The sequence below is a fragment of the Petromyzon marinus genome, unplaced genomic scaffold (genome assembly GCF_048934315.1).
Source record: "Petromyzon marinus isolate PM22_M1 ecotype Great Lakes invasive population unplaced genomic scaffold, UKy_Petmar_22M1.pri1.0 PM_G_Scaffold_65, whole genome shotgun sequence".
Classification (NCBI taxonomy): domain Eukaryota; kingdom Metazoa; phylum Chordata; class Hyperoartia; order Petromyzontiformes; family Petromyzontidae; genus Petromyzon; species Petromyzon marinus.
The window spans coordinates 328,206-346,248 of NW_027423019.1; the positions used below are offsets into that span (position 1 = coordinate 328,206).

An 18,043-nucleotide genomic window follows, 5' to 3' on the forward strand; every position below is an offset into this window, starting at 1 on the left:
GTTCCGTTCCTGATCATTGTTTCAGATCACTCGCAAGACAATTGAGAGATGGACATTGGAAGGCCTTCCAGAAGCGGATAGAGAATGACTTTGATGATAAGTCATTTGACTCTCAATTCTATTTCACATTTGCTTGGTTATGGTATTTACTAAAATGCAAAATAACCCTCGAAGCTTTGTTTATCATTCAAATAATTTGAAACGAGCATGCAACCAAGATTTTGCTGCATATTGTTTTATTTGCATGTTTCATTTATAGGCTGCTATATACTGGTGGGGAGGTGGAAAGGGAGAAGTGGGGGGGGGGGGGATTGGGAGGATTTGTGTGCTGGGGGGTGGGCAGAAGCTTGTGCAAGCTGTTTTTTCTACATAACTCAATTTACTTTCTTTCATTTGTCAAACTTGCAACATTTAAATTGTTGATTTAAAGCTTTCGTGACTGCAGGGATTCATATTCTTGGTTCTTTCGGTAAAGTCACCACCACGTAGAAGGGAAGACAATAAAATAATAGAGAATTTTATTGTTTTATATTTTTATTATTTTATTGTTTCCCTTCTAGCGAGAATTTTATTGTTTTATATTTTTATTATTTGATTGTTTCCCTTCTACGTGACTTTACCGAAAGAACCAAGAATTTGCAACATTTAGTTGATATACTAAGCGACCTCTCGCGGTCTTTACATAACGTCTTGACATGTAACCTACTCCGATCATTTGTCCCCAAGTTAAAATCGCCCTAAATGCATGGAAATAATTTGACACAGCACCCACGACCACTGAAAATAAGAATGCTTGATTAAAGCACTGATGTGCGTTTATTGTTGTAACTGTTGATGATGAAAAAAGAAGCAATCCGAGCACAAAGCAACACATGGATGCACATGCAATCAGGGAATCATGTCGCAGCTCCGATTATAGCACGGTTGGCTACGTACGGTGTGAAAGACGTTCTCCACGCATACTAAATTTAATTTCACATTTGTAACGTATTTGTTGCGCAAGGTGAAAAAAATATTAACAGATGTGCACACGTATGTATTAGAATGTGAATCAATTATTGGATTATCCAGTTCATATCATGTACTCGGCAATGACACACAATGTTTGCTTTGTGATTGTATATTATGGATATTTTTTGGTCTATAATACGGTATCTTCCTCCACATTTTCAATAAGCTAAGCAATGAGAGATCAGCACATATAAATCATTAAAAGATCATTGTTTACCCAAGCTCATATTTAGTGTATCGTGATGTTGATGAAGATATATTATTGTTGTTACATGCAAGTGCTGTTGCTGAACAACTGAGAGATCAAAACAATGTCAATTAGCAAATTAATCTCCTGAACAACACCATATGGTGGGACCAGAATTATTTGTAAAGTAACCATTGTTAACAGGCATGGCAGTCAAAGAATGTAACGCATCAGTTGGGAGATGGAGCAATGAAATCAGCTCGTGTGCAGGTCATAGTTGGATTATTACATCATAGCATCGTCAAAGGTGGTGGGTTGGGGAGGCCTCCATTCATTGACCATGGCTGATGATGATGATGATATATAAAGGTGTCTCAGTTTTATTTTTGTATTATTTTCCATTAAAAAAAGTAAATACTGCATATCAACATTGTCGTCGTCATCATCATCAAGTAACATAGTATTGTATTTCTAAATCATTATGGTGATGTAAAAATAACACTTCTGCTGCACAGGAAAATTGTGTGAATTGCTCAATGCAACCTATGAACAAAAATGCATCTTGGAAAAACGCTTTGAACCTGGTAGAATATAATTAGAGACCAAAGCATCCCACAAGGAAAAATGCATTCTTATAAAATGGGATTAGCAATGATTTTTAGCCAAGGAATTTTATTTCACTCAAGAGCTTACTTATCCGGTGACAGGTACAGTGAGGGAAAAAAGTATTTGATTCCTTGCTGATTTTGTACGTTTGCTCACTGATAAAGAAATTATCAGTCTATAATTTTAATGGTAGGTGTATTTGAACAGTGAGAGACAGAAAAACAACAAAAAAATCCAGAAAAACGCATGTTAATGTTATAAATTAATTTGCATTTTAATGAGGGAAATAAGTATTTGACCCCCTCTCAATTAGAAAGATTTTTGGCTCCCAGGTGTCTTTTATACAGGTAACGAGCTGCGATTAGGAGCACACTCTTAAAGGGAGTGCTCCTAATCCCAGCTTGTTACCTGTATAAAAGACACCTGTCCACAGAAGCAATCAATCAATCAGATTCCAAACTCTCCACCATGGCCAAGACCAAAGAGCTCTCCAAGGATGTCAGGGACAAGATTGTAGACCTACACAAGGCTGGAATGGGCTACAAGACCATTGCCAAGCAGCTTGGTGAGAAGGTGACAACAGTTGGTGCGATTATTCGCAAACGGAAGAAACACAAAAGAACTGTCAATCTCCCTCGGCCTGGGGCTCCATGCAAGTTCTCACCTCGTGGAGTTGCAATGATCATGAGAACGGTGAGGAATCAGCCCAGAACTACACGGGAGGATCTTGTCAATGATCTCAAGGCAGCTGGGACCACAGTCACCAAGAAAACAATTGGTAACACACTATGCCGTGAAGGAAATCCTGCATCGCCCGCAAGTCCCCCTGCTCAAGAAAGCACATATACATGACCATCTGAAGTTTGCCAATGAACGTCTGAATGATTCAGAGGACAACTGGGTGAAAGTGTTGTGGTAAGATGAGACCAAAATGGAGCTCTTTGGCATCAACTCAACTCGCCGTGTTTGGAGGAGGAGGAATGCTGCCTATGACCCCAAGAACACCATCCCCACCGTCAAACATGGAGGTGGAAACATTATGCTTTGGGGGTGTTTTTCTGCTAAGGGGACAGAACAACTTCACTGCATCAAAGGGACGATGGACGGGGCCATGTACCGTCAAATTTTGGGTGAGAACCTCCTTCCCTCAGCCAGGGCATTGAAAATGGGTCGTGGATGGGTATTCCAGCATGACAATGACCCAAAACACACGGCCAAGGCAACAAAGGAGTGGCTCAAGAAGAAGCACATTAAGGTCCTGGAGTGGCCTAGCCAGTCTCCAGACCTTAATCCCATAGAACATCTGTGGAGGGAGCTGAAGGTTCGAGTTGCCAAACGTCAGCCTCGAAACCTTAATGACTTGGAGAAGATCTGCAAAGAGTGGCACAAAATCCCTCCTGAGATGTGTGCAAATCTGGTGGCCAACTACAAGAAACATCTGACCTCTGTGATTGCCAACAAGGGTTTTGCCACCAAGTACTAAGTCATGTTTTGCAGAGGGGTCAAATACTTATTTCCCTCATAAAAATGCAAATACATTTATTACATTTTTGAAATGCTTTTTTTTCTGGATTTTGTTGTTGTTATTCTGTCTCTCACTGTTCAAATAAACCTACCATTAAAATTATAGACTGACCATTTTTTTGTCAGTGGGCAAACGTACAAAATCAGCAGGGGATCAAATACTTTTATCCCTCACTGTACATTGTTATTAAAGGCAATGCATCCTATTGTTATAGTTACATTGTTATTGAAGACATATTCATCATATTGTTATAGTTACATTGTTATTTAAGACAATGTATCCTAGTGTTATAGTTACAATGTTATTGAAGACAATGGATCATATTGTTATAGTTACATTGTTATTGAAGACAATTCATCATATTGTAATAGTTACATTGTTATTGAAGACAATGCAACCTATTGTAATAGTTACATTGTTATTGAAGACAATGTATCCTAGTGTTATAGTTACATTGTTATTAAAGACAATGCATCATATTGTTACAGTTACATTGTTATTAAAGACAATGCATCCTAGTGTAATAGTTACATTGTTATTGAAGACAATGCATCATATTGTTATTATCAGAGCCATGTGTGTTTGCATGTTCACCCATTCACCCACCACTCACCCACGCACTTAGTCACCCACCATCGCCCCACTCTCCCCCCACTCTCCCCCCACCCTCCCCCCACTCTCCCCCCACTCTCCCCCCCCACCCCCACTCTCAGCTTCTTCTCCTTAGCGATTCTCTCCGCCCTGAGCGCTGCCACCTGGACAGGTGACAGCGGCGTCTCGTAGCTGATACCGCTGCAACAACATCAACAACATCAACAACACCATCAATAACATGAACAACATCAAAAACACCATCAACAACACTATCAATACCATCAACAACATCAACAACATCAACACCATAAACAACACTATCAATAGCATCAACACCATCAACACGATCAACAACATCAAAACCATCAACAACACCATCAACAACACCATCAACACCATAAACAACACCATCAATACCATCATCAACACCATCAACACCATCATCAACACCATCAACACCATCATCAACACCATCAACACCATCATCAACACCATCAACACCATCATCAACACCATCATCAACACCATCAACACCATCATCAACACCATCATCAACACCATCACCATCATCACCATCAGCGGTGTGGGGTGCTCACCTCTCCGACGGCACCGACACGTGCTTGGGATTCTTCTGGAAGAGATTTGTCCCCAACCTGAAAAGAGCGCAGCACACACACACACAGTCACACACACACAAAGTCACACACACGCACGCAGACACACACACACACACGCACGCAGACACACACACATGCACAGACACACACACGCACGCACGCAGACGCACACACGCACGCACGCAGACACACACACATGCACAGACACACACGCACACGCACGCAGACACACACACATGCACAGACACACGCACGCAGACACACACACATGCACAGACACACACGCACGCAGACACACACACATGCACAGACACACACGCACGCACGCAGACACACGCACACGCACGCAGACACACACACATGCACAGACACACACGGCACGCAGATTCACAGACATGCACAGACACACGCACGCACGCACGCAGACACACACACACGTAGACACACGCACGCGCACGCACACGTAGACACACGCACGCGCACGCACGCACAGGCGACGTCAGAGGGGGCGGGTGAGTGAGTGGATGAGCGGGTGGGTGGGTGAGTTTGTGGGTGAGTGAGTGGGTGAGTGGGCGAGTGAGTGGGTGAGTGGGTGAGTGAGTGGGTGGGTAGGCGAGTGAGTGGGTGAGTGAGTGGGTGGGTGAGTGGGTGGAAGAGTGTGTGTGTGGGTGGGTGGGCGGGTGAGTGGGCGGGTGAGTGAGTGGATGAGTGAGTGAGTGGGTGGGTGGGTGAGTGGGTGGGTGAGTGGGTGAGTGAGTGGGTGGGTGGGTGAGTGGGTGAGTGAGTGGGTGGGTGGGTGAGTGGGTGGGTGGGTGGGTGAGTGGGTAGGTGAGTGGGTGGGTGAGTGAGTGAGTGAGTGGGTGAGTGAGTGGGTGGGTGGGTAGGCGAGTGAGTGGGTGAGTGAGTGGGTGGGTGAGTGGGTGGAAGAGTGTGTGGGTGGGTGGGCGAGTGGGTGGAAGAGTGTGTGTGTGGGTGGGTGGGCGAGTGAATGGGTGAGTGAGTGGGTGGGTGGGTGAGTGGGCGGGTGAGTGAGTGGATGAGTGATTGAGTGGGTGGATGAGTGGGTGAGTGGATGAGTGAGTGAGTGGGTGGGTGAGTGGGTGAGTGTGTGGGTGGGTGGGCGAGTGAGTGAGTGAGTGGGTGGGTGGGTGAGTGGGTGGGTGAGTGGGTGAGTGAGTGGGTGGGTGGGTGAGTGGGTGAGTGAGTGGGTGAGTGGGTGGGTGGGTGAGTGGGTAGGTGAGTGGGTGGGTGAGTTGGTGAGTGAGTGAGTGGGCAGGTGAGTGAGTGGGTGGGTGAGTGAGTGGGTGGGTGGGTGAGTGAGTGGGTGAGTAAGTGAGTGGGTGAGTGAGTGAGTGGGTGGGTGAGTGAGTGGGTGAGTGAGTGGGTGGGTGAGTGAGTGGATGAGTAAGTGAGTGGGTGAGTGAGTGGGTCGGTGAGTGAGTGAGTGAGCGGGTGAGTGAGTGAGTGGGTGAGCGAGTGAGTGGGTGGGTGAGCGTGCGGGCACCCACACGGGTTTGAGTGACATCCTGCGCTTGGCAGCGCTGCTCCGCGCCAGCTCAAACTTGGCAGAGAAGAGCTCCGTCTGAGCCGTGTGCTCGTCCTGCGCGAAGATCTGGCTGGTGCACAGCGGCTGCCTGCTCTTCGTCTACGCGGGGAGGGAGGGGAGGGAGGGGGAGGGAGGGAAGCAGTCAAATGATCATCACCACCACCACCATGAGACCCACTACAGCCATCATCATCGCCGCCATCATCATCACCACCACCATGAGACCCACTACAGCCATCATCATCGCCGCCATCATCATCACCACCACCACCATCACCATGAGACCCACTTAGCTCACCTGCTCACCCGCTCACTCGCCTACTCACCGGCTCACCCGAGGCTCGCTCGCCCGCCCGCTCACCCACCCACCCACCCACCCGCTCACCCACTCACCCACCCACCCGCTTGCCCGCCTGCCCACTCACCCACCCATCCGCTCACCCACCCACTCGCCCACTCACCCACCCGCTCACCCACTCACCAGCGGCTCGCTCACCAGCCACTCACCTTGTAGACGCCTTTGGTCTTCTGCTTCTTCTTGGGGTGGAAGTCGTGGAGGAGCTGGGGGAGACATTGAAGGCACGAAGACGGTCAGCAGCTCACCACCACCGTCACCATGGTGATGGTGAGCTCACCACCACCATGGTGACAGTCAGCTCACCATCACCGTCAGCTCACCATCACCATGGTGACAGTCAGCTCACCATCACCGTCAGCTCACCATCAGTATGGTGACAGTCAGCTCGCCACCACCGTCACCATGGTGACAGTCAGCTCACCATCACCGTCACCATGGTGACAGTCAGCTCACCATCACCGTCACCATGGTGACAGTCAGCTCACCATCACCGTCACCATGGTGACAGTCAGCTCACCATCACCGTCAGCTCACCATCACTATGGTGACAGTCAGCTCACCACCACCGTCACCATGGTAACAGTCAGCTCACCATCACCATCACCACGGTGACAGTCAGCTCGTCACCACCATCACCGTCACCACGGTGACAGCTCACCATCACCGTCACCACCACCACTGTCACCATGGTGATAGTCAGCTCACCCACTCACTCACCCAGCCACCCATTCACCCATTCACCCACCCACCAACCCACTTACCCACCCACCCCCCCACCCAGCCACCCACTCACCCACTCACTAACCCACCCACTCACTCACCCACCCACTCACCAAACCACCCACCCACCCATCCACGCCTCACTCACTCACCCACGCAGCCACCCACCCACCCACCCACTCACCTATGCACCCACTCACTCACCCAGCCACCCACTCACTCACTCACTAACCCACCAACCTACCCACTCACCCATTCACCCACCAACCCACTTACCCACCCACCCCCCCACTAGCCACCCACACACCCACTCACTTACCCACCCACCCCCCCACCCAGCCACCCACCTTGCCCTCCTCGCGTGGCACCACAACGGCCTCGTAGCGCGAGCGGCAGTGCTTGGGTGAGCGGTAGACGCGGCTCACCACGTTCACCACATCGCTCACCAGCTCCCAGTTGGGGGTGTGCGCCGGGGACACCAGGGCCAGGTTCAGCGGCAGCTCCAGCAGCTGCTGGATCGCCTGGTGAGGAGACACGGAGGGAGGGGGGGGTTGGTGGGTGGGTGGGTGAGTAGTTGGGTGAGTGCGTGGGTGGGTGGGTGAGTGGGTGGGTGAGTGGGTGAGTGAGTGAGTGAGTGGGTGGGTGGGTGAGTGAGTGGGTGGGTGAGTGGGTGGGTGGGTGAGTGGGTGAGTGGGTGGGTGAGTAGTTGGGTGAGTGGGTTGGTGGGTGAGTGAGTGGGTGAGTGAGTGGGTGGGTGGGTGAGTGGGTGAGTGGGTTGGTGGATGAGTAGTTGGGTGGGTGAGTGGGTTGGTGGGTGAGTGGGTGGGTGAGTGGGTGGGTGGGTGAGTGGGTGAGTGAGTGGGTGGGTGAGTGGGTGGGTGGGTGAGTGAGTAGTTGGGTGGGTGAGTGGGTTGGTGGGTGAGTGGGTGGGTGGGTGAGTGGGTGGGTGGGTGAGTGGGTAAGTTTGTGTGCGTGTGTGTCTGTGGTCCGGCATGCCTAAACAGCTTTTGTTCTGCCGGATAGAGGGGGCTAAACGGGCACGGCCCGGGCCAGAGAAGAGATGGAGTGACATGGTACAGGAGGACGTGGAGCTGAGTGGACTTGCCGATGACTGGTACCAGTAGTTTCAAGATCGGATATGTTGTTGAAAGTGGTTGTGCAATTGGCGGTTTGGAGTGTCCGTCTAAGGCAGTGGTTCTTAACCTGGGTTCGATCGAACCCCAGGGGTTCGGTGAGTCGATCTCAGGGGTTCGGCAGAGCCCCCGCCACGGAGGTCCGGACACACTTGAATTATTGTGTAAATTTGTGATGACACACACGGCCCACTTGGCCATCACTGGCTGCAGATGATCATGCTACACTGCTTGGCCAATCAGCGCTGCGGGGAATTTAGTGCGTACTCAGTAGTTAACGTGTGACTGTTGTTGTCGTACGTCGTGTGATTTCTTTAATATTTTATCCATACTAACTATGTCGGGCAAAAGAAGAAAGTGGTCGGACGAATATGTACAACATGGATTCTCATGTATCACGGAACGTGATGGGAGTGAGCGTCCTATCTGCATGATTTGCAACGCCAAGTTGAGCAACTCTAGTCTTGCACCGGCAAAACTAAAGGAACACTTCTTGAAGCTGCATGGAGACGGGGAATACAAGAACACAACACTTGCTGAATTCAGGGTGAAGAGAGCCAGATTCGATGAAAAGGCCACTCTGCCTGCTCTTGGATTTGTACCTGTTAACAAACCGATCCTGACAGCATCGTACGAAGTTGCTTACCTGATCGCAAAGCAGGGCAATCCACACACCATTGGTGAACCACTTGTGAAACCAGCTGCATTAAAGATGGCGAATCTGATACTCGGAACAGCGGCCGAAGGTAAATTATCCCAAATTCCCCTTTCAAATGACACCGTCAGTGACAGAATAGAAGACATGAGTAAAGACATCTTGGCTCAAGTAGTCGCGGATCTGATTTCAAGCCCGGCAAAATTCAGCCTTCAACTCGACGAAACCACAGACGTTTCTGATCTAAGCCAGCTTGCTGTTTTTGTACGCTATGTGAAAGACGACATGATAAAAGAAGAGTTTTTATTTTGTAAGCCTCTTACAACAACAACGAAGGCAGCCGATGTGAAGAAGCTTGTGGATGACTTCTTCAGAGACAACAATCTTTCATGGGATATGGTTTCTGCAGTTTGTACGGACGGAGCTCCAGTCATGCTGGGAAGAAAGTCTGGTTTTGGTGCGCTAGTAAAGGCCGATGCACCACACATCATTGTGACGCATTGTATTCTGCACAGGCATGCGTTGGCAACAAAAACCTTACCTCCAAAAATGGCAGAAGTATTAAAAACTGTGGTGGAATGTGTGAACTATGTGCGAAAAAGTGCTCTGAGGCACCGCATCTTCAGTGAGCTGTGTAAAGAAATGGGCTCTGAATTTGAGGTACTTCTGCTCCATTCTAATATTCGGTGGTTATCCCGGGGACAGGTGCTGAATCGTGTTTTTGCCATGCGTGTGGAATTAGCCCTGTTTTTGCAAGAGCACCAACACTGCCATGCAGATTGCTTCAAAAATCCTGAGTTCATTCTCATTTTAGCGTACATGGCTGATATATTCGCAGCTCTCAATCATCTCAATCAGCAGATGCAGGGTGGTGGAGTCAATATCATGGAAGCGGAAGAACACCTGAAGGCTTTTCAAAAAAAGCTACCATTATGGAAACGACGAACAGAGAACAATAACTTCGCAAACTTCCCGCTTCTGGACGACTGTGCAAGTAAGATCGAAGATGTGTCTGGAATCGGAAATATTTCTGTATCCACGGAACTGAAGCAAACAATTGCCACGCACTTAGATGAGCTTGCAAAGTCTCTCGACGGATATTTCCCTACAAGAGAGTCATATCCAGCATGGGTGAGACAGCCGTTCACGTTTGCTGTTGAAACAGCAGATGTCAATGATGAATTCCTCGACGAAATCATTGAAATTCAGCAGAGCCAGGTTCAACAGCAACTCTTCAGAACAACAACGCTCTCAACGTTTTGGTGTCGACAAATGAACAAGTATCCAGTTATTGCTAAGAAAGCCCTGGATTTTTTATACCATTTGTTACAACATATCTTTGTGAGCAATCCTTTTCGAGGATGCTGGACATAAAAACGAAGAAAAGGAACAGACTTTGTTGTGAAAATGACATGAGAGTGGCACTTGCCAAGGTGAAGCCACGCATATCTGAACTGATCTCTCAAAGGCAACAGCAGAAGTCACATTGATTTCCAGGTATGTAATTTGTTGTGAGTTTATGCATTGTGTTGGTTTTATTCTTTGAACAAGGTAATGTTCATGCACGGCTCATTTTGTGTACCAATAAAAAACATATCTACGTCTTGAATTTGAAAAAAATCACATTTTATTTTTCACTAAAGAGGGGTTCGGTGAATGCGCATATGAAACTGGTGGGGTTCGGTACCTCCAACAAGGTTAAGAACCACTGGTCTAAGGCTTTGATGGTCTTCCAAAGTTTTGATGAGTTTTGGTGGTGTTCAAAAGATTCGACAAACTCGTGCCAGCGTTCCCTGTTTTGGCTTGATTGATTAGCGTTGTGATTTCAATATTGAAGGCCGGGAGGATTTGTGGTGATGTAGGATTGTTTGTCCTAATGGTGTTCCGTTGGTTTATTAGCGTTGAGGCTTGTTTAGGGAGGCAGGGAAGGTGTTGCTTGCAGCAACCCCCCAGCGACGGTGTGCTTGGTGGTAGTCGCGATGATGTTTCTGAAATTCTTTTCAGAGTTATTTGGGGATGTGTGGCTATGGTTGATGTTGTCGGTGAATAATTATTCTGAACCATAAGTGAAAAGTGGCCAGTTTCCTTTTTTAAAGTTGTAATACAAGCGGTTTTTAGGATTTAAATGTAGATTTAAAGCTTCCGTGACTGCAGGGATTCATATTCTGGGTTCTCTCGGTAAAGTCACCACCACGTAGAAGGGAAACAATAAAATAATAAAAATATTTTTAAAAAATCATTCTCACAACATTTGCAATCATCATTAAAAAAACGCCACTTTTTTTTTTTCAAAATCTTCTCGCTGTGGATTTCACACCTGCTGATGATTGCATGTTTGTTTAGCAATCGAAACGTCGTGAGAATTTTATTGTTTTATTATTTTATTATTTCTCTTCTACGTGACTTTACCGAAAGCATCGAGTGAACGGTTTTTAGGAGTTTGTGAATGTTTGGCGGCATTGAGGGTCAACGCAATAGGTGGGCGGTCGGCTCCAAGGGCCTCAAAAAGACTCGCCAGTCGATTGATGAAAGGAGTTTTCCTGACGCTATTGAAGGGCAAGGTGATGACGGAACTCTGGTTTGATTCTTTTCATCGAGTACCCCATAAGGGGAGCCGTTCAAGATACCAGCAATGAGGTCGCCACGTGCATCGGGGAGGGGAAGACTGCGGCCTTTTTTTGCGGGCGTCGAAATCTCCAATAACAATTGAGTCGTCGTTTGGTAAAAGTCGATATATATTGAACTCATAGTTGCGAGGGCAAGACCTCGTCGCCGAGATGTAGACGTTGATTACGGTGAGCGGGCCCAGACGGGATTTGATACGGTGATATCAGAATGAGGCATTGGGATTTTAATATCTTCAAATTGAATGCTGTCGTGGATGAGGTAAAGGGAGACCGCCACCGGCTGTTGGTCGGTCTCTCTTACGGAGGAAAGTGACATTTTGTAAGTCGGGGCACGCGAGAAGTGGATTTTAATTTTGTTTCTTTGATGGCGGCTACGTCAATGGAGTTATCTTGTAGGAAGGTGCAGAGTTCAAGAGATTTGTCGTTGACGCCGTCATGTTTTGGTCGAAGGATTTTAAGGTCGTTTTTGTCGTGGACGTTTCGTGTTGTGGTTGTGCAAGGTGGAGTTGTTGGACTGGACAATTTGCAGAACCGGCCGGAATTTGAGCTGGGGATGCGGGCTAAAGCAGCGCAGCGTTTGCGTTACGAAGCTTTGCAAACCGTCGCGTTGGATGGAATTTGCATTGACGTTCATGCCGCAGCCGCCACAAGGGAAAGACGGGGCCTGGATTAAAATCGACGTCCCCGGCAATAATGAGAAGCCAGCTCCAGCATGCGGGGAGGCCTGGGCTGGCTGGCGAAGTTGCCATGTTTCGATTTAAAGCTTTCGTGACTGCAAGGATTCATCTTCTTTGGTTCTTTCGGTAAAGTCACGTAGAATGAGAATAAAATAATAAATTGATAAAATAAATGAGAATTTTATTGTGTTATTTTATTTTACCAAATTTATTATTTTATTCTCATTCTACGTGACTTTACCGCAAGAACCCAAGAAGAAGTTGCCATCAGCAAGTGCTTTAGTAGCACTTGGGCGTCTCCACTTGGAACAAGCGACAACACCGCAGCGGTGGTTGTTGTCGAGTGGATGGGTGGCCTAAACCCCTAAACCTTAACCGTGATGTAAACCCTTAAACCCTCCCCACCTCACCCACCACCCTCACCCCCCACCGCGTCACCTGTAGCAGGGCCCAGTCCTCGTTGACAAGCCACTGCGGCTGGTCGGCGGTGAGATCCGGCGGCGGCGGCCCCACACCGCCCGCGGCCGCCGCGTCCTATTGTTATAGTTACATTGTTATTAAAGACAATGCGTCCTATTGTCATGGTTACATTGTTATTAAAGACAATGCATCCTATTGTTATGGTTACATTGTTATTAAAGACAATGCATCATATTGTTATAGTTACATTGTTATTGAAGACAATGCATCGTATTGTTATGGTTACATTGTTATTAAAGACAATGCATCCTATTGTTATAGTTACATTGTTATTGAAGACAATGCATCCTATTGTTATAGTTACATTGTTATTAAAGCCAATGCATCCTGTTGTTATGGTTACATTGTTATTAAAGACAATGCATCCTGTTGTTATGGTTACATTGTTATTAAAGAGAATGCATCCTATTGTTATAGTTACATTGTTATTAAAGACAATGTATCATATTGTCGTAGTTACATTGTTATTAAAGACAATGCATCCCGTTATTATAGTTACATTGTTATTAAAGACAGTGCATCCTATTGTTATGGTTACATTGTTATTAAAGACAATGCATCCTATTGTTATAGTTACATTGTTATTAAAGACAATGCATCCTGTTGTTATAGCTACATTGTTATCAAAGACAATGCATCCTATTGTTATGGTTACATTGTTATTAAAGACAATGTATCATATTGTTATGGTTACATTGTTATTAAAGACAATGTATCATATTGTTATAGTTACAATTTATCAATTTATTATTTTATTCTCATTCTACGTGACTTTACCGAAAAATCAAAGAAGATATAGTTACATTGTTATTAAAGACAATGCATCCTGTTTTTATGGTTACATTGTTATCAAAGACAATGTATCATATTTTATGGTTACATTGTTATTAAAGACAATGCATCCTATTGTTACAGTTACATTGCTATTAAAGACAATGCATCCTAGTGTTATAGTTACATTGTTATTAAAGACAATGCATCCTATTGTTATAGTTACATTGTTATTAAAGACAATGCATCCTGTTGTTATAGTTACATTGTTATTAAAGACAATGCATCCTGTTGTTATAGTTACATTGTTATTGAAGACAATGCATCATATTGTTATAGTTACATTGTTATTAAAGACAATGCATATTATTTTTACGGTTACATTGTTATTAAAGACAATGCATCATATCGTTATAGTTACATTGTTAGTGAAGACAATGCATCATATTGTTATAGTTACATTGTTATCAAAGACAATGTATCCTATTGTTATGGTTACATTGTTATTAAAGACAATGTATCATATTGTTATAGTTACAATTTATCAATTTATTATTTTATTCTCATTCTACGTGACTTTACCGAAAGAACCAAAGAAGATATAGTTACATTGTTATTGAAGACAATGCATCCTAGTGTTATAGTTACATTGTTATTAAAGGCAATGCATCCTATTGTTATAGTTACATTGTTATCAAAGACAATGCATCCTATTGTAATAGTTACTTTGTTATTAAAGACAATGCATCATATTGTTACAGTTATATTGTTATTAAAGACAATGCATCCTAGTGTTATAGTTACATTGTTATTAAAGACAATGCATCATATTGTTACAGTTACATTGTTATTAAAGACAATGCATCCTATTGTTACAGTTACATTGTTATTGAAGACAATGCATACTATTTTTACGGTTACATTGTTATTGAAGACAATGCATCCTAGTGTTATAGTTACATTGTTATTAAAGGCAATGCATCCTATTGTTATAGTTACATTGTTATTAAAGACAATGTATCCTAGTGTTATAGTTACAATGTTATTAAAGACAATGCATCATATTGTTACAGTTACATTGTTATTAAAGACAATGCATCCTATTGTTACAGTTACATTGTTATTAAAGACAATGCATCCTATTGTTACAGTTACATTGTTATTAAAGACAATGCATCCTAGTGTTATAGTTACATTGTTATTGAAGACAATGCATACTATTTTTACGGTTACATTGTTATTAAAGACAATGCATCATATCGTTCAAGTTACATTGTTATTGAAGACAATGCATTATATTGTTATTATCAGAGTCATGTGTGTTTGCATGTTCACCCATTCACCCACCACTCACCCACGCACTCAGTCACCCACCCTCGCCCCACTCTCCCCCCACTCTCCCCCCCCCCACCCCCCACTCTCCCCCCACTCTCCCCCCCCCACTCTCACCTTCTTCTCCTTAGCGATTCTCTCCGCCCTGAGCGCTGCCACCTGGACAGGTGACAGCGGCGTCTCGTAGCTGTTACCGCTGCAACAACATCAACAACACCATCAATAACATCAATAACATCAAAAACACCATCAACAACATAAAGAACACCATCAACAACAATCAACAACATCAACAACACCATCAATAACATCAACAACATCAAAAACACCATCAACAACATCAACACCATAAATAACACCATCAACACCACCATCAACACCATCACCATCATCACCATCAGCGGTGCGGGGTGCTCACCTCTCCGACAGCACCGACACGTGTTTGGGATTCTTCTGGAAGAGATTTGTCCCCAACCTGAAAAGAGCGCAGCACACACACACACAGTCACACACACGCACGCAGACACACACACACGCACGCAGACACACACACATGCACAGACACACACACGCACGCACGCAGACGCACACACATGCACAGACACACGCACGCACGCAGACACACACATGCACAGACACACACACGCACACACATGCACAGACACACACATGCACACACATGCACAGACACACACATGCACGCACACGCACGCAGACACACACACATGCACAGACACACGCACGCAGACACACACGTGCACACACATGCACACACATGCACAGACACACACACGCACGCACACACATGCACAGACACACGCACGCACGCAGACACCCACACACGCAGACACACACTCACACACACGCACGTAGACACACGCACACACACGCACACACGCAACGTCAGGGTGGGCGGGTGAGTGAGCGGATGAGTGGGTGGGTGAGTTTGTGGGTGAGTGGGCGAGTGAGTGGGTGAGTGAGTGGGTGAGTGGGTGGGTGGGTGAGTGAGTGAATGAGTGGGTGGGTGGGTGAGTGGGTGGGTGGGTGAGTGAGTGGGTGAGTGGGTGAGTGAGTGGGTGAGTAGGTTAGTGGGTGGGTGGGTGAGTGAGTGAGTGGGCGGGTGAGTGAGTGGGTGAGTGAGTGAGTGGGTGAGTGAGTGAGTGGGTGAGTGAGTGAGTGGGTGAGCGAGTGAGTGGGTGGGTGAGCGTGCGGGCACCCACACGGGTTTGAGTGACATCCTGCGCTTGGCAGCGCTGCTCCGCGCCAGCTCAAACTTGGCAGAGAAGAGCTCCGTCTGAGCCGTGTGCTCGTCCTGCGCGAAGATCTGGCTGGTGCACAGCGGCTGCCTGCTCTTCGTCTACGTGGGGAGGGAGGGAAGGGAGGGGGAGGGAGGGAAGCAGTCAAATGATCATCATCACCACCACCATGAGACCCACTACAGCCATCATCATCGCCGCCACCACCATCACCACCACCACTGAGACCCACTTAGCTCACCTGCTCACCCGCTCACTCGCCTCCTCACCCGCTCACCCGCTCACCCGCGGCTCGCTCGCCCGCTCATCTACCCACCTCCTCGCCCGCCTGCCCACTCACCCACCCGCTCACCCCTCTCACCCACCCACCCACCCGCTCACCTGCTAACCAGCGGCTCGCTCACCAGCCACTCACCTTGTAGACGCATTTGGTCTTCTGCTTCTTCTTGGGGTGGAAGTCGTGGAGGAGCTGGGGGAGACATTAAAGGCACGAAGACGATCAGCAGCTCACCACCACCGTCACCATGGTGATGGTGAGCTCACCACCACCATGGTGACAGTCAGCTCACCACCACCGTCACCATGGTGACAGTCAGCTCACCACCACCATGGTGACAGTCAGCTCACCATCACCGTCAGCTCACCATCACCATGGTGACAGTCAGCTCACCATCACCGTCAGCTCACCATCAGCATGGTGACAGTCAGCTCACCACCACCGTCACCATGGTGACAGTCAGCTCACCACCACCACCGTCACCACCATCACCATCACCATGGTGACAGTCAGCTTACCATCACCGTCACCACCACCACCGTGACCATGGTGACAGACAGCTCACCATCACCGTCACCATGGTGACAGTCACCACCACCGTCACCATGGTGACAGTCAGCTCACCATCACCGTCACCACCACCACCGTCACCATGGTGACAGTCAGCTCACAAACACCGTCACCACCACCACCACCGCAGTGACGGTGATGACGATGATGACGATGAAGATGCCGATAATGCTGATGATTCTGCTGAAGCCGATGATGATGCTGATGATGAAGCTGATGATGATGCTGATGATTCTGATGATGATGCTGATGATTCTGCTGAAGCTGATGGTGTGAGAAACTCATAATCAACATCATTATTGTCACCATCGTCAGCGGCAGCATCACCACCACCCACTCACTCACCCACTCACTCACTCACACACCCACTCACTCACCCACCCACCCACCTACTCACTCCCTCACCCACTCACTCACCCACCCACTCACTCACCCACCCACCCACCCACCCCCCACCCACCCGCTCACCAAACCACCCACCCATCCACGCCTCACTCACTCACCCACGCAGCCACCCACTCACCCACCCACCCACTCACCCATGAGTGGGTGAGTAGGTGGGTGGGTGAGTGGTTTGGTGGGTGAGTGGGTGAGTGAGTGGGTGGGTGGGTGAGTGGGTGGGTGAGTAGTTGGGTGGGTGAGTGGGTTGGTGAGTGAGTGGGTGGGTGGGTGAGTGGGTGGGTGAGTGGGTGGGTGAGTAGGTGGGTGGGTTGATGGGTGAGTGGGTTGGTGGGTGAGTGGGTGGGTGAGTTGGTGGGTGAGTGGGTGGGTGGATGAGTGGGTGAGTAGGTGGGTGGGTGAGTGGGTAAGTGGGTGGGTGAGTGGCTGGCTGGGTGAGTGGCTGGGTGAGTGGCTGGGTGAGTGGCTGGCTGGGTGAGTGGGTGGGTGAGTGGCTGGGTGAGTGGCAGGGTGAGTGGCTGGGTGAGCGGCTGGGTGAGTGGCTGGGTGAGTGGCTGGTTGAGTGAGTGGCTGGCTGAGTGAGCGGCTGTCACCCTGCAGCTGCAGCTGGTGCCGGGCACCACCACCACCGCTGCCCCTGGCGGTGGAGCAGATGAAATAATGGGCACGTTATTTTAATCCCCCCATCCCTCCACTCCTCTG

General features: G+C 47.6%; 1 protein-coding gene across 1 annotated transcript; it reads right to left on the reverse strand.

Moving 5' to 3' along the window:
- Positions 1-1,279: 1,279 nt before the first annotated feature.
- LOC142919863 (E1A-binding protein p400-like) lies at positions 1,280-16,952 on the reverse strand. Its single transcript, XM_076062530.1, has 12 exons — positions 16,938-16,952; positions 16,511-16,564; positions 16,060-16,196; positions 15,258-15,314; positions 14,957-15,035; positions 12,695-12,790; positions 7,512-7,685; positions 6,594-6,647; positions 6,049-6,185; positions 4,520-4,576; positions 4,037-4,121; positions 1,280-1,306 (listed from the first exon to the last, which is right to left on the reverse strand). Exons 1-12 carry the CDS (start codon positions 16,950-16,952, stop codon positions 1,280-1,282), a joined length of 972 nt encoding a protein of 323 aa, XP_075918645.1.
- Between the last annotated feature and the right edge of the window lie 1,091 nt (positions 16,953-18,043).